Genomic DNA, 21655 nt, shown 5'->3' with positions numbered 1-21655 from the left:
ATTTGTGCACAAATTTTAAATAAGAGGACTTAACCACTTGATAAAATGAAGCTAATCTTTCATTTCATAAAAGTACAGACTGAATACTTTTCAAATATTAATAATACACTGTGAAGAGTTGCAGGTAAAAGCCAATAGTTAATGTTGGATAATCTGTATATAATCTAATTTATTTGTACTAGATTTTATATGATAAATATTTTATAATGTTCAAAGCATATTTGTACACTTTATCACAAGTAATACAATAATACTAGGAAATAGGTATAATTATCTGTTTAATAGACAAGGAGGCATAGAAAACTGATTGATTTGCCCAAGATCACATACGTGGTACAATTCCAGTTGCAACTGAACTCACACATACTTAAAATACCTACTATGTGCTAGTGTGAGAAAGTTGGGAAGAGACCCAACTCTACTGACACTCCAAACAATTGCTGTTTTGACAGCTGAGACTCAGAGCAGAAGCAACAGGATGACTGAAAGTGGTTTTAGTATTTAGTCCCCAGAAGTTCCCCCAGGTTTTAGAGGCTTAATCCCCAGAAGAACTTTCTGATAACATAAAGAAAAAAAGTATCATAACAAGGAAGAAAAACACACCTTTTTTTTCCTATAAGAAATCAAACAGGGGCAGCTAGGTGGCACAGTGGATAGAGCACCGGCCCTGAGGTCAGGAGGACCTGAGTTCAAATCCAGCCTCAGACCAAACACTTGACACTTACTAGCTGTGTGACCCTGGGCAAGTCACTTAACCCCAATTGCCCCCCCCAAAAGAAAGAAAGAAATCAAAGAATCCAAAATCCTTTATAAGATGTTAAACTTAAAACTAATACCTCCCAACCAAGACCAGCTACAAAATCCTCATATGCCTGACTTCCTCCAGTATTAGTGAGAATGGAGTGTTTATCTTCTTGTCCCTCGGCCACATAAAATACAGCAATCTTGTGCGTCTCTCGGCTGTAGAAATAAAAGATCACATTATTTACTTAAAAAGTATTTCTTTACTTTAAAAAGTATAGGCTTAATGGCCTATACGATTTATAAAGAATCAGGAGGTCCTGGGACTAACACAAAGATGAAGACTTTATTACTGCCTTCCAGGAGCTTCTAATTTGGTAGTCAAGAAAAGATATACTAGTATTTAGACCATGTAATTTATGTACTTGAAGAGACTCTCTTGATCCTAACCAAGGCATTTCCTGATTGGATCAAATTGGCTTGATAAATCTGAAACAAACTATCACTGGCAGTATTGTTTTACTATTAGACTATCAAGCAAAGAGAACCAATGGATAACAAAACAACAGCAGGAGCTTAATCAATCTAAATTGAGATGGATAATAAAGGACATTTCCTTCCCTTCTTCACAACACTATTACCTACAGAAAAAAAATCAGAGAAATAAAAGAACCCAAACAAACCATGATTATTGGTTTTAATCTTGGTAATTCATCATTAATAACAAATTTTTATTGCTACCTTTCTTTTTCAGATTTTAAATTCTTAATTTAAACATCAAAAGGAAAAGCATTTCCAATTAGTACTACTCAAAAGGACTATATTTAAAACCATGAGTCTATTTCATTTTACTTTTTTTAAAAGTATATAATAAATTCTGCATGTTAATTTCAAGACTGCCTTTGCTTGCGTTGTTTCCTTCTAAACTTCCTTCTGTACTCTATGAATTAAAAACAAACAAACAAACAAACAAAAACCAAATATTTAAATGCCTCTCTCTCTCGGCATCACCACTGTTAACTCCCTCCTCTTCCATTAAAAATTAAAAACAAACAAAAACAATACACTAATAAGCAAAGCCAAGCAAAATGAATCCATGTTATTATGGCTATGTCCAAAAAATGTATGTCTCTTTCTGCACCCTCAATCCATTAACTCTCAGTAAGGGTAATTTGTTTCATCATCACCTGTCATCTAGAGACATGGCTAATCACTGCGTTGATAAATCTTTAACAGATGGTTTACTTTACAATCATGTTGATGTTGTCTTTATATGAATTATTTACACAGTACTCACTTCACTCTACATGAGCTCATACTACCCAGGATTTTCTGAAATCATGTTTCATTATTTCTTATGGCTTAAAAATATTTCACTGTTCATTTATACATACACACATTCATTCAGTCATTCCCCAACTGATGAAATCATCTTAGATTCCAGTTTTTGTATACATTTTTCCTTTTCATCCCCTCCCAGGGATCAAGACATTTGTTTTGTTTGTAATTATTCTCTCCTCAGTAATAGGCTCTTCTCTCCTTATCCCCATCTGTTTTTCTTTTTTTTTAATTTGATGTATTTCTACACCAAATTCTTTACGTGTTTGTATATGCTGAGCCTGTCTTTGTTTCATATAAGATTAAGTTTCATCTGATGTCTGCTCCCCCCAACTATTCCTCCATGTTTGTATACTCTTTATCTCATAGACTCTAATTATGAGAAAGATCTTCTTTCTTCCTATATTGATGTATTCCTTTTATTTTCCCTTCTCTTTCTCTTTCTGAAAATCTCAGGGTAGAACCATTTCACCCCACTGCCCCCACCTCCTCTGTTTTTGTTTTTTAAACTCCCTCAATACCTTCTAAAGAAATTAAGGTGTGAAGGGAAACGATTCTTCTAATCATACTAGAATGTTAGTACATCACCACCAGACAGCTCTTTCCAACTGCTCAAATAAATTTACCTTTCTAGGTTTCTCTGGACTCTCGAGTTTTAATTCCAAAGTTACTACTCAGCTTTTTTTTTTTTTTTTTTAAATCAGAAATATTCTTAAGTCCTCTATTCCACTGAAGAACTATTGCTTCCCCTGTAAATATTAAACTCAGTTTTGCTGGCCACCCAATTTTGCCTTTTAGCATATTGTATTCAGAGATTTCCTATCATTTACTGTAAGCTGCCAGGTCAACTGTGATCCTGATTGAAGTTTTGGGGAGGCTTTAACTGCTTCTTTTTGGATGCCTAAAGTATTTTTTTCCTTTGACTTAGGAGCTCTGAATTTTGACTATGATGTTTCCGAGGACTTCTCCTTTCATGGTTTCTTCCAGGTAGTAATTAGTGAATTCTTTGTATCTTCGCTTTGCTCTCTGGTTCCAATAGGTGTAGGCAGTTCTCATTTATGATTTCTCAAAACATACAGAGTCCAGGCTCTTTCTTTAAAAAACAAAAACAATCGTAAGTTTCAGTAAGTTCACTGTTTAAAAAACTTTTTCTTCTTTACCCGATTTCCAGGTAGGTTGAAAAAAAAAATAGGTGTATTACTTTTCTTCTCCAATATTTTTTATTTTGTTCTATTATTTCTTGCTGTTACATGTAGCCATTAATTTATATTTGGTCTAATCTAATTTTAAGGGAGTACATTTCTTGGGTAAGAATTACAACTTATGTTCTATTTCTTGTTCCTTAAATTTTGTCCTCTGGAGCTTATATTTAATTTTTATCTCCTTATAATTTCTTCTAGGTATTTATGTAGTTCTTGTGGAAAACCCATTGTTTTCTTTGAACCTTTGCTTACAGTTTTTATTCTCTCATTGTCTGTTTTTATATTGATTTCCTGATCTATGATAATTTTTTATATTGGTCTGATATTGAACAAAAGATATTATCTTTTGTTTACTTATTTCTCTAGCTTTAGTTATGGATTGATGCTTTGTGCCAGGGCCAAGCTGCACCCCCTGCTATAATTTTGGGTGGGGTGGTCAATCCTGCTTGGTTTAAACATGAATTTCCTGGGTTCCTATGCTGACCTCTACCTCCTGGTATAGGAGGTACATACCTCCTCATATAGTAGTCCTATATGAATCTTTTAGATTTAGAGTGCTTCATCTTCTAGACCCTCTACGATGTCTCAACCAGAATACTAAGGAGCCCATAGAGCTCCCCAGGTTGCTCCAGTCTGAAAGCTGGCATGCTGTACTACTTTTGCTGCTCTTTACCCTGGTGATTTTTGACCACTGAGACCTTCTTGGAGTGGGTGCAAGGGTTCACTCTCCCTGCCTCTGGACATAAGTTTGCTAGCTATCTCTGGTCATGGCTGGAGGATGTGAGCTTAGAGCTGACTTTTTATGCAGTTCTGGTTAAGCAGTGACTACAGTTTCTCATTGGATTTCTTGAACATTTAGTCTGGTGTGAATTTCAGGCTTTCAGTGTAATGGGTATGTGAGAGGAGGTAGGTCTGCTTCCATTTAGGCAACCATCTTGGTTGGAAGTCTATTGCTATCATTATTAATGCCGAGCTTCCTTTTTTTAAAGTTTATTAAGAAGTGAAATTGCTTTGGAAGTCAGTCAAAAATTTCAGTTTATCCTAGATTTCACTAGACCAACTTAATTTAAATAGGAAGGGGAAAAGAATGAAAGAAACTGAGTGTTTGAAAGGATATAAACCACCATCTAGTGCCATCATACTTGAAAGGAATCCCCACTATAACACAACCTGATAAGTAGTCAATCTTGCCTGTTTGGAAACTTCGAAGGAAGGAAAGTCCACCAACTCGTGAAACAATTCATTCTACTTTTGGGCAGCTCTAATTGCTATGAAGTTTTTCCTGATGTCAAGCCTAAACTGGATTCTTTGCAGCACTCACCTGTTGCCTGTGGTTCTACCCTCTGGGCCAAACAGAACAAGTCTAATATCTCCCCCACAACACAACCTTTCAAATACTTGAAGACAGAATTATTCCACAACACACCCCCTCCCTTCACCCTGCAAATCTTCTCTTCTTCAGGCTAACACATTCATAGTTCCTTAAACCATTTCCTGTATGACAGGCTCAAGGCCCTTCACCATTTTAGTAGCTCTTTACGACATTCTGCAGCTTATCAATGCCTTTCTTAAACTGTGATGCCCAGAAGTGAACACATTTTTCCATCTGAGGTCTGACAACATCAGAATAATAGAACTATCATATCCTTGTTCCTGGAAGCAATATCTCTCTAAAAACAATTCAAAACTGAATGAACTCTTTTGGCTGTTATGTCACACTACTGACTCATACTGGGCTTGCAGTTCTCAAAAAGCTCCAGAACTTTTTTCTGAATGGTTACTGTATTATACCACGGTTCCCTCATCTTATACTTGTGAAACTGATTTTTTTTGTACCCAAGTGAAAAACTTTACATTTATTTCTACTGAAAACAACTTTATTGGATTAATCCTAATACTCTGGGCTAATCTGTCAAGATTCTTTTGGATCCTGACTCTGTTAGCTATCATTCCTAGCCATGGCCTATAAAATGTAGAATGATGACCTTGTAGATAATAATCTACCCCACCCCTATTTTAGAGTTAACAAAACTAAGTCCCAGGAGTTTAAATGACTTTCCCATGGTCACAAAACTATTAAGTGATGGATGCAAGACTGGATCACAGGATTACAGATCACAGGTTTAGGGGTAAGAGAGAACATAGAGGCCACTGAGTCAAATCCCCTTATTTTACAGATAAGTAAATGGAGGTCAAGGGATTAAGTGATTTATGGGTAGGATCTGAGGTGAGATCTGAACCTAGGTCTTCCTGATTGGGTTTATGCCCATTGCTCTATCCACTATGCCGATGGAGATTCAAGTCTTCTGAAGGAAGTCAAGTGTTCTTGTCATTCTCATTCTCATTCTCATACTGATTCTATGTAAATTACATCCTAGGAGAGAGTTGACACTTTTTTAAGGTCATACAATCATAGATTTAGAAGTTGAAGGGAACCTGGAAGTCATTGTATGCAACGCTAAGGAAACTGAGGCACAGAGAGTTAAATGACTTGCACAGAAACTGAATCCAAGTCTCCTCGATTTCCACTCAAGAGCTCTATTTACTATATCACGCTTATTCTTCAATCTACTTAGTACTTAGAGATCACAATTTATCTGTTTTAAAATTTTTATTTTTTATATCAACTTGACAAACATTTCCACATGCAAAGAACAAAAAGGATTGAATATCCACGTCATACAGCTTGCTTTTTTAAAAGTATAATAATAAATTCATCATGTTAGTTTCAAAGTTGTCCAGCTAGTCAGTGTCTTCATTTAAATTATCTCCTGTTTTCTGTACATTTGAAAAAATATTTCAACGATGGTCTTTTTGTAGCATCATTACCAGCTCTCTTCTTCGTCATCAATTCTACTTACCTTTCCTATCACAAATTCTTTTAAAACTCTCCATTTTAACAAATAAGCATAGTCAAAAAAACAGATCCCATGTTGATCACGTGTCTCATTTAGCACCTTTACGTTTATCATCTCTCCATAAGGAGGTTAGAAGCTTATTTCACCACTGTGATGGGGTGCTTGGGGGCCGGTGCTTGTGCTCGTACTTGGACCCCAATTTCTCCCTAGTCTCAGAAACACTGTCTCTGACAATCACTCCCCAGCCCAAGGACACTGTGCCTAGCAGTTACTCATGCGTGGGCCCCAGCACGACCCTTATCTCTTTCCCTGGTGCAGCTACACAAAGCTGGGTGAGAGACTGCTGGGCTGCTTAGGCCCCAGCCCTCAGATCATGTCTCTGGAAGCCTCCCAATTCCTTAGTAAGTTCCTGTCTTGTGAGAAAGCTTTCCCTTGCTGCAGAGCATTCTCTCATTAAGACAGAGGGAGAGGGGTGCCTTGCCCAGTCCAAGGAGTTTTGTCCTTGGCTGGCCCAAGGACTCTTTCTCCTGCCAGATTTCCAAGATCCATACCTCTGTCATCTCCTTCCCAGTCCGGTATACTCCCTGTACTTTCCCATCCATAGCTCCCAAAGACACCTGGACCTTCAGATTACCTCATCAGTGTCCCTGGCATTCCTTTCCCATGCCCTTTTCAAAATAAACCCTAGCTCCAACCTCAGTCTCTTGCAGGTTCCTTAAGAATCCTTGCCGGCTGAAAAGCATAACAATAAATCTTTGCCACCTTGACTTAAAGAATGCTTGAGTCTGTGAATTCATTCCAGATGACCTGTCCTGTACTCCAGTCTTTGAGGGGTCTCAACCTCTCAGACGGCAACAATTGGTCCTCTGGAATTTTAGTGTGCTACCTGAACTGATCAAAGATCTCTTAAGTCTTTAAAGTTGTTTTTCTTTACAAAGTTGTATAAAGTGTTTTCCTAGTTCTGCTCACTTCAGTCTATGTTTGTTCATACAAGGACTACCAGGTCTTTCTGAATAGGTCCCTTTAGTCATTTCTTACAGCACAATATTCTATTATTTTTATATATCATTCTCCAATTAATTGGTGTCCCATAATTTCCAGTATTTAACAACAACAGAAAATTGCTACAATGAATAATTCTGTACATACTGGACCATTTCCTTCTTTGTTTGATCTCTAAGTCATATGACTAGCAGTGGTATCATTGGTTCAAAGACTATGCAGAGTTTAGTAACTTTTTGAAGATAGCTGCAAACTGATTTCCAAGATGGTTTCATCAATTCATGGCCCTTTTAACAATGCATTAGAGCACTTATATTCCTAGAACCCTCCAACTACTGCCTTTTTTTTGTCACTGAGCCAATCTGAAAGGTGCAAGGTAGAACCTGGAAGCTGTTTTAATTTACCTATCTCTTACTATTTATGATTTGGATTATTTTTTCATATATCTGTAAATCGATCAACCAACATTTATTAAATGCCTACTATATACCATGCCCAAGAAACAGTTCACTTGCAATGAGTTTATATTCTAATGTGGGAAAGTACACATATGAATATATAAAGCATAAATACAAATATATACAAAGTAAATACAAGGATATTTGAGAGGCAGAGTACTAGAAGTTATGGTGATCCTGGAAAGGTAAAAGATGGTGCCTGAAATGCACCTTTAAAGAAGAGAGGGGCTTTATGAGACTGAGGTAAAGATGGAAAGCAGTTAGGCATGTGGGACAGTCAACGCAAAGAGATGACAGATGGAGTGTAATGTGTAACATAAAGAAAGTCATTTTGGCTAGACGGCAGAGAGGCAGACTAGTATCTAGTGAGGTTGGAAAGGTTGCTACTGTTCATTATTTCAGTCATCTCTGACTCTTCACGACTCCACGTATCACAGAAGGCCAGGCCCTTCTATTCTCCACTATTTCCCAAAGTTGGTTGGAAAGGTATGTGAGGACAAAGTTGGAAAAGGTTTAAAAAGCTAAACTCTGGAGTTTATATTTGATCCTAGAGGCAATAGGACACCATTGGAATTTACTCATTAGGGAAAAAACATCAGATCTGTGCTTAAGAAAAATTACTTTGGCAACACTGTATAGGATGGCTGGGAGTGGTAAAAGATTTGAGGTAGGAAGACCAATTAAGAGGCTGTTGTAGTAACGTAGGTAGAAAGCAATAAGGGCCTAAATTAAGGATATTCATGTAACTAGAGAAGGGATTGAATGAGAGAAATATTGGGGAGGTAAAAACAGTGAGATTTTGCAACTGATTGTTATATGAGGTATGACAACTGTGAGGTGAAGTAGAGTGAGATCAGTATGATGCTGGGGTTATGAACTTGGGGACTGGAAAAATAGTGGTGTCTTTTAAAAAAATTTTTTTTTAATAGAGATGTCTTTAACATAAAAAAGGGGAATTTTAAAGTAGTATGAGTTTGGAAGGGAAAGAGGGAGGGTTCAGTTTTGGACATGTTGACTTTGAGATGTCAAAGAGAATGGGTCTGGATACAAAGATTAGTAGTCACTGCATACAGATAATAATTAAACCCACTGGAGCTGATGAGCTTAATAATATTATTGATATTAATACCATTATAAGTTAGCATTTATATAGCACTTTTAAAAGTCTGTAAAGCATTTAACAAATATTATCTTATTTATCCTAAAAACCTTGATAAGTAGCACTATTATTACTTCCATTTTACAGATGAATAAACAAAAGCAAACAGAGGTTAAGCTTAGGTTAGATAACATATATTAGTAATGTACCTAATCAGTAAGTTGTGAGACTTCCTATACTTAGGTTCATCACCTAGACAGTAGGAAAAGAGGAGGTGTAGGAAATGGTAGAATTAAGCTAGAGCTGAAATCTCACAAGAAATGAATAGTACTTGCAAAAGTGGGCAAGTAATTTGAGAATGGTAATTAAGAACATGTTTTGCTTCTTCTTTTTTTTTTAGGCAACTGGGCGTTAAGTGACTTGTCCAGAGTCACACAAGCATCAACTGTTTGGTCTGAGGCCAGATTTGAACTAAAGTCCTCCTGACTTCAGGGTCAGTGCTCTATCCACGGCACCACCCAGCTGCCCCTGTTTTGCTTCTTTTGAGAACTGGTTATTTATATCCTTCGACCACTTATTTATTCTTATTATATATTTGGGTGTGTTCAGGGAAGACTGTACCCTGGTGTGAGGGCTGCTGAGTCCTTTTCAGGGCTGCTTTCCAACTTTAGTGTCCATTTGATCCACCTCTCACCTGTGGCTCCAAGAAGCTGTACCATGTGCAGTGGCCACACCCTGGTAAGCTGTTTTGGCAGACAGGCCAGGTTGAGGGTAACCAAGAAGTGTCAAAATTGGTGAGTTAGAGGGGTGTCTACCCCAAGCGTGTGAAGACTTCTCCTGGTAGAATGGGAAATGAGAACAATTTGTTCCAACAGCCATGAAGGCAGCTGAAGCAGGTGATACGAAGCACTTAGAGCTTGGTTAGATATTTGTCTAACCATTACATCCATTACATCTTGTGCCATCACCAGTCATCTTGACTTTGTCCTGCTGCTGGACTGTGATGACTATGGAAGACGGAGTGAAGCTGACGACTTCATGAAACTCTGCCTCACTTAAATCTAATTTATGCATAACGCAAAAGACATCATTTACACCATTTTTACCTATCTCAAAGTCCTGTGCCGACAGGCAAGTGATGAAGCAGCAGATGTGGATACACTGAGAGCTGTAATCATAACCCTGCACACAGGCAGCCCAAAAGAGAACAAGCTTATAATTTTAGGTGACTTTAATGACAGAGTAGGCTCAGAACTACCAGACATGGCAGGGAGTCCTTAGGAGGAATGGAGTTGGAAACATCAATAGCCATGGTCACTTACTACTGAAGACTTGTGCATCTCATGACCTTCTCATCACCAATACTGTCTTCCGTTTACCAAAATGCAATAAAATTTTGTGGATGCACCCTCGCAGCAAACATTGGCATTTAATAGACTGTCACTGTATGGAGAAGACACAGACAGGACATGAGAGTAATGAAGGCAATGTGTGGCACAGAGTGCAGAACTGACCATAGACTTATCCTCTTCAAGTTAAATATTTGCATTCAACAAAAGCAGCAGCCCCAAGGCAAAATGACTACTAGAAGAATTAATGTCAACAGATTAGAGAGTTCCTCTGAGAGGGTACAGTTTGTTGCTAATTTGGAGGGAAAGTTGAGCCAAAACACAGTTGGCAATAGTGGAGTAGAAAAGGAGTGGGCAGCTTTCAGAGATTTGGTGTATAGCACTGCATTTGTTCATCTGGGTCAGAACACTCACAAACATCAAGACTAGTTTGATGAAAATGATGGGAAAATTTAAAAGCTGCTAAATGAAAAACATGGGTTTACCAGCAGGATAGTTCATCTATCTCTAAGAAGATAGCATTTAATTCCATCAAAAATGAAGTATAAGCAAAGCTTAGAGAAATGCAGGATTCTTGGCACATTAAGAAAGCAGACGAAATTCAGTTTTATATTTATGGGCCAAAGAGGTATGGTGTTATCTCAATTACTCAGTGCTGATGGAACCACATTGATTAGTGATATGGACATGATCCTATAGATGAGCTGAACGCTTCCATAGTATTTTCAACAGACCATCATCAATCAATGCTGAAGCAACTGGCGGTTGACCTCAGACTGAAGTCAATCCCTCCCTAGCTGAAGTTCCAACTGAATAAGAGGTGTTGAATGCCATTAGCCTCCTTTTGTGTGGCAAAGCGCCTGGTGCTGATTCTATTCCAGCTGAGATTTACAAGGGGGGGAAGGTGTCCATTGCTCATACAAAAGCTGACTGAGATTTTCTGGGTTATATGGCAAGAGGAGGTTATCCCCTAGGAGTTCAAGGATGCCTCCTTTGTCCATCTCTATAAAGGGAAAGGAAATAGACCATCCTGTGACAATCACAAGGTGGGGGGGTCTCTTTCTTAGTCATTGCTGGTAAAATTCTTTCCAGAGTCCTCTTTAGTAGGCTGATCCTTCATATGGAAGATGGTCACCTACCCGAGGGTCAGTGTGGCTTCAGAAAGGGCTGAGAAATGGTTGATATGGTGTTTGCTGTCTATGACAACTCCAAGAGAAATACCAGGAATAGAAGAGAGGTCTGTATACAACATCTGTAGATCTGACAGATGCTTTGATACTGGTCATGAGGGCTTATGAAAAATTATGTCAAAATTTGGTTGCCCAGAGAAGGTCATCAGTATTGTATGTCAATTTCATGATGACATGCTTTGCTTTCCCAGTCACCAATGGAGTGAAACAAGGCTGTGTGCTTGCTCCCACACTTTTCAGCATGTTTTCAGACATGTTGTCAAATGCCTTGAGGATGAATATGTCATCAAGGTCAGCTACCGCACTTGATAAATTCTTCTATTTGAAAGGGCTGCATGCCAAGATTAAAGTGGAGGGAATGTTGGTGCATGACTTTTTATTTGCAGATGATTGTGCACTCAATGCAGCCTCTGAAGCTGAGATGTAACAAAGTATGGATCTATTCTCTGCTGCTTGTGCTAAATTTGGCCTAACAATTAACACAAAGAAAACACAGATGCTCCATCAGCCAGCACCACCGCATTTATATGTGGAACCATTAGTGACAGCAAATGGATAAGTTCACTTAACTGTGGCAATACACTTTCTAGGGATGCACATACTGATAATGAGATTGACACACACAATGCCAGAGCTAAATCAGTGTTTGGGAGGCTCCAAAGGAAAGTGTGGGAAAGAAGAGGTAGACTGACTATAAAACTGAAGGTCTATAGAGCTGTTATGCTGACCTCATTGTTATATCCTTGTGAAACCTAGACAGTATACCAGAGCCATGCCCGGAAACTGAATCGCTTCCATTTGAATTGTCTTAGGAAGATTCTGAAGATCACCTGGCAGGATAAAATACCAGACACTGAGGTCCTTTCTCAAACTAAACTGCCTAGCATTCAAACTTTACTGCAGAGAGCTCAACTCTGATAAGCTGGCCATGTTGTTCGAATGCCAAACGTACACTTGCCAAAAAGACTATTTTATGGCGATCTCACACAGAGTAAGCAATCACATGGTTGTCAGAAGAAGTGATACAAGGACACTCTCGAGGTCTCTCTTAAGAACTCTGAAATTGGGGGCAGCTAGGTGGCGCAGTGGAAAGAGCACCGGCCCCAAAGTCAGGAGGACCTGAGTTCAAATTCGGCCTCAGACCAAACACTTGACATTTACTAGCTGTGTGACCCTGGGCAAGTCACTTAACTCCAACTGCCTTAAGAAAAAAAAAAAAAGAACTTTGGAATTGTGTGACATGGGAGACACTGGCACAGGACTGCCCAGCATGGTATGCCCTCATCAGAGAAGGTGCTGTGCTCTATGAGCAAAGTAGAATTGAAGGAGCTCAAAAGAAACACGAGATGCACAAATTTAGAGAATCCACCCCAAATGTTCACATATTTGTGCCCAACCTATGTTAGGGGCTCCCTACTGTCTTTAGGATAAAATATAAGTGCCAACTTCTACATAAAGCTTTTCTGATCCTTTCTCACCTCAAATGCTAATACTGACTACCTTCCTAAACTACCATGTATTTAATTATTTTGTATTTATTGTCTTTATATTTATTTTTCTGCATGTACTTGTATATGTACTTGTCTTTACTGGAGTATAACTTCCTGAAAAAACAAATTGTATTTAAGTCCTAAGCTTCTTTCTTGTGTGACTTTTTATTATATTTCTCCAGACCTGAAATGGGCACTTTGAGGTCCCCAATTATTATAGTTTTCCACTCTAATTCAATTAACTTTTCCTTTAAACATAGAGATGCTATGCCATTTGGTGCACATATATTAAGTACTGATATTAAGTTTGGAATCTACGGCACCTTTTAAGCAATATATTTTCTATGTTTATCTCTTTTAACCATGCCTATTTTGATTCCTATTATAATGCAAATACTTTATCACCCTAATTTAGTTCCTTCTAATTGCCTAAATTATTTGCTTCACTAGACTTCAAAAAAGTAGTTTTTTTGGTGTTTTCTACTTTCGATCCAGCTTTAGTCTTTTAACCAGAAATGATATAAAGTCCTCTACTCCATTACAGATTCATTGAGCCTCTGTCCAATCCCACAGAAGTCTTATAATGTCAGTTACTCTTGGTTTTAAGTCTTTATCTTCTGCCTTTTGGAATATTTCTCTAGATCTGAAATGAGTAACTTTCCCAAATTGCCAAATCTTATGTGATCCTGACTGTGGCTCCTTGGCACCTGAATTGGCTTTCTGGCTCCCTGAAATATTTTTCTTTTGATCCATATTTTATGCTGACATTCCTGGGATTTTTCTTTTGGAGTTTTCTTTCAAGATATGACTAGTGGATTCTTTCTATTTTCATTTATTCTTCTATTCTAATACATCTTGGTAGATGATGATTTCTTGATTCTTAAATGCTCCCTCCTTGATGTGTTTTCCAGGTCAGTTGTTTTTGTTAGTGGATATCTTACCTACTATTCTAATATTTCTTTCATGGAGTCGCTGAGATTTATTTACTCCATTCTAATCTTCAGGGAATCCATTACTTGGGTAATCAACAAATATTATCACTATAAGCCTAGAATTATGATAAGCACTGAGAATACTAACAGATACTAATACTAATAATAAATAATAATAATTAAATTCACCAATTTAAAGAATGAGGAATGGATAAGAAAAAATACAATTTATTTCCTATAAGAAACACACAAAAAGCACATACACACATAGGAAAAGTGAAAATAGGGGACTGAACAAAATATATTATGCTTCAGGTGACTAAAAAAGTTGGAAGTCACTGTTATAACCTCAGATAAGGTAACAATAAGAATTAACAAAGTAATGAAAGACAATTAGGGAAATCAGTTATGCCTAAAGGTGCCACAGAATTTTGGTCATGCATTATCATCTGTATTTTTGAACATGTACTCTCAATTTATGCATATTAATTTATAAATTATATGCACATACCATTATATAAATATTATATACAAGATAAAAACACAAAAACAGATATAAAAATGATGTGACAGATAAAAAATATTAGAATTGGGGTTGAACATTTTGTGACACAGTGATTTGAAGGTCTGTTCAGTTTATTTTAATATTTGGTTTTAATGGCTGTCTTTCCTGAAAAAACAAAACAAAACAAAACAAAAAACACCTCACAAAGATATTTAGATGCAAATGGAAGAAGTACACTGTTCAATGTGATTACTCAATCATACATTTTTCAACACTGTCCCCCTCCAACTGTTGCTCACGTTTTTGTTGAAATTTCAATTTTTCTAGAAGTCAATTAGTTGTTACAAAATAATGAGAGGTTGCATTTTGATATTTTAAGTAAATGGATTCAAAAGCCATTGAAACTTGAATAAAAAAACCCCAATATAAAAAACTTAAGGCTGGTAAATTTCATTTCCAAGTTTTAAAGTTGTATAGAAATGAGTTTTTATAGATGACACATTACTTTTAGCAACAAACCTAAGAAAACATTGATTTGCAAAAATGTTCTCTCTATAAGCATGGTTTTCTTTCAAAAAATAATTTTCTTGATTATTGTTAAAAGGTCATTTTTACCTTGAAGATTAAGTGTGTTTATTTTTTTAAAAAAATATCTGCTAAGTAGCAAACTTTTTGACTTGTCATCACAGAAAAGGTGAGCAAATTTGGAAAATATATCGTTTTGTATAAGAAAAATATTTAAACTCATCTTTAAGTGTTGTAACTATTTTAAGTACTTTGCCATGAGACAACCAACTAACTTCTGTGTAGTATAAAATGTTTTAATGATAATTACCAGTCTGACTTGTCAGATCTGATCAGATTCTCAGTGTTTTTACCATATATGAGAAGTGTCAGTTCTGCTACCTTCTTGTTTTTGCTTAGTATCTTTAAATTACGATTTCATTGCAGGGATTTTAAAAAGTAATTTATCTAGTTTATGAGGGTTGTTTTAGTTAAAACCATAATATAATATAAGCTATAAATACATTTACCTGAGCAACATGTGAATTATAATACATTGCAATATACTGAAACTGAATGAATGAGGGATCATTGTCAACTCCTTCACATTGTGGAACTCCAAGATATGCCACTTACTATGCTTGACATATATCCCTCTGATATACAGATTGAGTGGGGGTGCCAGGGTCAAACTACACCCCCCCAAATATACAGATATAGACACACACACACGCATATACGCTAAATGGCATATGGCACAGTAGATAAGTTTTTAGAAAAAAAACATTCAAGTGAATTGCAAGAAGACATTAAGAGTAACAGATTAATAGTAGGAGATTTTAATATTTCACCTGTAGAACTGGATAAATTCAACAAAAAGAAAAACAAGAAGGAAAATATAGTGCTGAATGAATTGTTGGATAAACAAGATCTGACTGAAGAAAAGACCTCTGAATGGAAATATGGAAAAATACACATATTTCTAAGAATACCATGGTATGTTTACAAAAACTGATGTGTTATTGCATCAAGAAATCATATCTTGTAGAAACCATTAGGTAATGAAACTTGGGGAATAAAAGGAATATGAGCAAAAGAAACAGACCTAACTGGAATTAATGATACAGGAGAAAGAACATACCACAGTAGGAGTAAATAACTATGTTAAATATGACAACAATGAAACAATGCACCAAAACATTTGAGATAAAGCCAAAACAGTCCTTATAAGAAATTTATATTTGTAAAAACTTATCTTGACAAATATTCCCAACAAAATGGGAAAAGAAAGGATTAATGAACATTAGAAAATAAACAAATTAACAATTTTAAAACAAGTAAAAAAAATCCCTTTGATGAAAATAAAAAGACTATAAAACTAATAAAAAGAGCTAAGAATAGGTGTTTTTTTTTAAATTCTGATAACATTGATTAGAGAGGCACTGTGATATATTAGTAGATAGAAGACTACATTTGGAGACAGAAAGACCTGAGTTCAAATTTTACCTTACTTACTAGCTATGTGATTTTGAAAAAGTCATTCAACCAAAGCTTCCTCTGTAAAATGGGGATAATAACAGCACCTACCTCACAGGTTGACGTGTGGATTAAATGAGCTTCCTCTGTATAACAGGGATAATAATAGAATGTATCTCATGGGGTTGCTGTGAGGACCAAATGAGCTAATCAATATAAAACACTCTGCAAACATTAAAAATACTATATAAATGTTAGGTATTAGCAAGTCCCACCTCCAGTACATATTGTCTGTGTGATTCTGGGTAAGTCACTGACCCAGTCTTTCATACTTGCAACATAGGATTCATCTACTCTTCACTATTTCTCACCCCTTTCCCATCTAATCTTTTTTCTAATGCCTGCCAGTGTCACCTTTTCAACATCTCTTAAATGTGCTCCCCTTTTCCCTTTAACACTGCCACCACTCTGATACAGATCCTCATCTCCTCACACCTGGACCACTACACTAGTGTGAGGGTGGGTCAACATGACTTAAGTCTCTCCTTACTCCAATCCATCCTCCATTTCGCCACTAAAGTGATTTTCCTAAAATAGGTCTGACCATGTCACTGCTCTAGTAAATAAAATTCAACCGCTCTTGGCACCTTCTGGCCTCCAGAATCAAATGCAAAATCCCCTGTTTGGCCTTCAAATTCCTTCATAACCTAGCCTTCTCCTACCCTTACATTTTTTTTACACCTTAATCCCTCACACGTACTCTTTGATCTCATGACATTGGTCCCCTGGTTATTCCACAAACAAGACATTCCATCTCTTGGCTCCAGGAATTTTATCTGGCTGTCCCTCATGCATAGGAAACCCACCTCCCTTTGGCTAACTACTGACCATCCTGGCTTCCTTTGAGTCACAATTAAAATCCCATCTTTTATAGGAAACCTTTCCCAATGCCTCTTAATTTCAGTGCCTTCCCTTTATTATTTCCTATCTCTCCTACATATAGCTTGTTTTGCATAGTCGTTTGCATCTTGCCTCCCCCCATTAGATTATGACACACTTAATGAATGTTTACTGATTGACTTAACCTCTTAGTGTCTCAAGTAACTCTCTAAGAGAGTTGCAGAGTAAGTGCAATTTATATTGGTGGAAGGAGTTCTTATACCAGAAATTCCCTCCCTTACAGCTTCCTATTCCAGTGAAATCAGAGCTCCAGTTTTTTAAAAAATCATTGAAAAAAAAAAGTATTAGCTAAGTTGATAAAAAAAAGAGAGTAAAATAACATTAGCAAAATGAGAAATTAACAAGAAGGATTCACAATAGAGAGGAAATAAAAAGAAATGGTTAGGTTATAGTCTCTGAGGACCCTTTTGGTGCTAAATCTATGTTCCTTTGTCCCCATAACCTTTAAGTATTAGAAGTATTCAAAAGTACTTTACACAATTATACATCAGGAAATATGAGCATTCAAAGGAAATTAATTTATACATAAAATATACAAACTAGCAAGAAAAAGCTTTTTAAAAATTCTCCTTTAGATTTAAATACTAAAACTTAAACACACAATAAAGAAAAGAAACACATTATAAATGTAAATATTGAAACTTAAATACAAAAATAAAAAAAAAGCATGTCATGTACACAGCAGGAAAGAGATCTTAAAGTACCCAATCTGAGAAAAAGAAACCAAGCAAACAATAAACTGACTGCTCTACATAAAGAAAAAGTCCCAGGAAAAATGGAATTACATGTGAATTCTATCAAATACTTCAAACAATTAATACCTATTTTATAAAATGTCTTTTAAAAAATAGCGACAGAAGGCCTCAAAAAACCCTCATTTGATCCACCAATCCCAGTTAGGTATCATACTACATCTCTCCCCCTCTTTGTGGCTAAACCCCTTGAGAAGGCCATCTAAAATCTGTGCTTCCACAATTGTGACCTAATCATTTAACCAAAACTGCTCTCTCCAAGTCACTAAAGGTCTCTTTAGTTGCCAAATCTAATGTAATGGCCTTTTCTCAATCTTCATCCTTAACCTCTGCAACTGTTGATACTACTAAGCACCCTCTTCATCTTGATACTATCTCTCTCTAGATTTTCATAAGACCACTTCTCCTCCTACCTATCTGCCCCCTCCTCTGTGTTCTTTGCTAGATTTTCATTCGGGTCACATCCCCTAACAACAGTGGCTCCCAAGGTTTTTCCTTGGGTCCTCACCTCTTTTCTTTCTGTACAACTGTACTTGGTGATTTCATCAGCTTCCACAGTTTCAATTATCTTCTCTATACAGATGACATTCCAGTCTGCTTTTTGGCACTCTTCCAACCTCTAGACTGCCAGTAAGGCATCCTGAATTGGATGTCTCACAGATAGCTTAAAATCAACATGTCCCAAACTGAACTGATTATTTTTTTTCTTTTTCTTTAGTATTTTATTTCCCCCTAGTTACATGTACAAACAATTTTTAACATTTGTTTTTAAAACTTTGAGCTCCAAATTCTCTTTCTTCCTCCCTCCCCATCCTCCTCACTGAGAAGGCAAAACAGTTCGATATAGGTTATACATGTGTAGTCATGCAAAACATTTCCATAATAGTCATGTTGTGAAAGAAAAAAAGACAAAAAAAAAAACACCTCAAGAAAAATAAAGTAAAAAAATATGCTGTAATCTTTATTCAGATACCATCAGTTCCTTCTCTGTGGATGGATAGCTTTTTTCATAATAAGTCTTTCAGAGTTGTCTGGGATCACTGTATTGCTGAGAAAAACTAGGTCATTCACAGCTGATCATCCTACAATACTGCTGTTACTTTGTACACGGTACATTTCACTTTGCATCAGCTCGTGCAAGTCTCTCCAGGCTTTTCCAAGAGCATCCCACTCATTATTTCTTAAAGCACAATAGTATTCCGTTACAATCACATACCACAACTTGTTTAACCATTCCCCAATTGATGGACATCTCCTCAATCTCCAATTCTGTGCCCCCCAAAACAGCTGTTATAAATATTTTTGTACACCTATGTCCTTTTCCTTTTTGTTTTTTAATCTCTTTTGGGATACAGACCTAGTAGAGGTATTGCTAGGTCAAAGGGTATGCATGGTTTTATACCTCTTTGGGCATACGAACTGATTATCTTTCCCCTCAAGCTCTTTTCTCTTCCTCACTTCCCTATTACTGCCAACCATATCACCATTCTCTCAATCATCCAAGCTCACAACCTAGGTATCATCCTTGAATGCTCATTTTCTCTTATCCTCCAATATCCAATCAGTTGCTAAGTTCTGTTGCTTTTACGTTACTATATGCCCTCTTATATTCTCTGACACTACAACTACTCTAGAAACAGGCCCTTATCATCTCATGCCTGGACTGCTGCAGTAGTCTGCTGGTTAATCTCTCTGCCCCAAAGCTCTCCCCATTCTAATCACTCAGTTGTCAAATTGATCTTCCTAAAGTGCAGGTCTGACCATATCAGTTCCCTACTAAATAAATTCAAAAAAGGAAGATGAAGGCTGATAGGAAGAAACTCTTGACCTTGGCCTATACCCTTCCTTGTTTTATTTCCACAAGGAACACTGGAATAATAAATGGAAACCAAGTAAGATATGCTCTGAATCCAATCCTGTTGACATGTTTGATTTTTTACTTCAATCAGACACAGATGGCAGCATGAAGCACCATGCTCTCGCTTTTCACAACTTTTCACAGGTCTCCTTATTTCTGTGTTTTACCAGAGTTACTACACTTCCAAGAAGCTACTACAGATCCAATGACACTAAATTCCTTCCTGTGCCCAACTCAAAAAATAGCAGCAGCAGCTAATTCCTTTACAGTTTGTCTTATATATCCCACAGACAAGAGAGCTTTTGATTTGAATGAAGGGTGTTGGGACTGGGAGGAACATTGTGAGCTAGTTAAAACCAATTTGATTCGGTATGCTCAAACCCCTAGGATACATATATATGAAGGCTAATAAATCCAAAGACCAAGCACTGCCCCTCAGCCTCTCACCTGTGTGGTACAGTTAATGTTAAGTGTCTAGAATTCTTGCCCCTCATTCCTTATTTAATTAAGAAAATTCAATTAATTTAATTAAGAACATATCCTCATTTCACTGGTCATGATTTTCCTTCTATGTTCCCCAATGGATCACAGGGTGGTCCCTTATTAGTGCCATGGTGGCTATTTTTCTATAACTCTATGTAAGCTGAACCTGAGAGGTGTTGGGCCTTTGACCAGATTGGGAATATTACTGCATGGTTGCATATCCAAAGCTACTCCAATGTATGTCATGGCCCAGGAACAAACAGCAATGGAGGCTGCATTCCAAGATTGTTCCCAGTTGTTATTTACTCTCTTCCTCTCCTAGTTAAGTAGTAGTAAAATTTTGTTAACTGCTATCCCCTTGTGTGGTACTACTACTCTTCATCTGAACCATTACCTTCCCTATAGCCACTTGAAAGTTGTTACCTGTTATACCTACTTTCATTAGCTTTCAGCCAATGTGTTCTACAAACTCTTGCCTATAGAGTCAAGGGGCAGAAATACCAAGTTGTGGTATTAGTGGTTGCTACTGGAAAATTGGCTAGATAAGATAACTCGATTATCTCTTCCATAGTGCACTTCTCTTCCATATGCATTAAGGCTTACAACAAACTTTCCTCACAACAACTCTATAAGGCTATTAGTGTAATAATTATTATCCCCATTTTACAGATGAGGAAATTGAGGCGGAGAACTGGTAAGCCTCTTGCCCAGGGTAACACAGCTAATGTTGGAGGAAGCACTCGAACTCAGGCTCCATCTAATGTCCTTCCTAACTAGCCCATGATGCTTCCACAAAAAATGCACTGGAAAGAACGCTAGATTAGGAATCAGAAGACCTGGGTACAAATATGAAAATATAGCACTAATTAGCTGTGTGACCAAGTCACCAAAACTCTGTCTGCCTAAGTTTCTTCACCAATAAAATAGGTATACTCAATACTACACCTAGCTTACAAGGTTGTTATAAGGATCAAATGAAAGAATCTATGTAAAATGCTTTATAATTATTAAGAACTATATTAGCTGCTATCAGATATATCAACTCCTGATTCAGTATGGATTCAGCATGTGGTAAGAGGTACAAACAAAGGAGTTCAAGAAGATAGAATAATTAAGTTCTCTTAATTCAACTTTCTAAATTTGGGAATACCCACTATAACGTTCCTGATAGCTGGTCAAAAACTCAGCTTGCCTGAAACATTTCTTATGATACAAGAACTTACTAGCATAAATTACATTTTTAGAAAACTGTTAGAAAATTTTTTCTTTAAATCTACCTTTCTGTAACTTCTACCTCACTGATCCAAGTTTTGCTCTTTATGATTGATAAATCATATTCATTCTGGTAAGAATAAGTCTAAATCTCTCTTCAACATAATAGTTCTTCAAAAACCACATATATTTTATTCCTTTCTTTCTTCATTAGTCGTCTTTTTCTTGGTTAAATCTCCAGTAGCT

General features: G+C 36.8%; 1 protein-coding gene across 8 annotated transcripts in view; it reads right to left on the bottom strand.

Annotated features, from left to right (window-relative positions):
* Positions 1 to 21655, bottom strand: part of RALGAPA1 (Ral GTPase activating protein catalytic alpha subunit 1) — a 311896-nt gene that overhangs the window by 76424 nt on the left and 213817 nt on the right. For 6 of the 8 annotated variants that reach the window (XM_027847457.1, XM_027847458.1, XM_027847455.1 and 3 more), the window contains one exon: positions 837 to 960. In XM_027847457.1, the coding sequence (XP_027703258.1) occupies positions 837 to 960 (124 nt within the window). Of the gene's footprint in view, positions 1 to 836; positions 961 to 2782; positions 3173 to 16255; positions 16333 to 21655 lie in introns of those variants that run through there. The other 2 variants (XM_027847459.1, XM_027847460.1) reach the window with 2 other exon arrangements.

The sequence above is a fragment of the Vombatus ursinus genome, unplaced genomic scaffold (assembly GCF_900497805.2).
Source record: "Vombatus ursinus unplaced genomic scaffold, bare-nosed wombat genome assembly UNPS02015406.1, whole genome shotgun sequence".
NCBI classification, from domain to species: domain Eukaryota; kingdom Metazoa; phylum Chordata; class Mammalia; order Diprotodontia; family Vombatidae; genus Vombatus; species Vombatus ursinus.
This window is presented reverse-complemented; position numbering and strand designations above follow the sequence as displayed.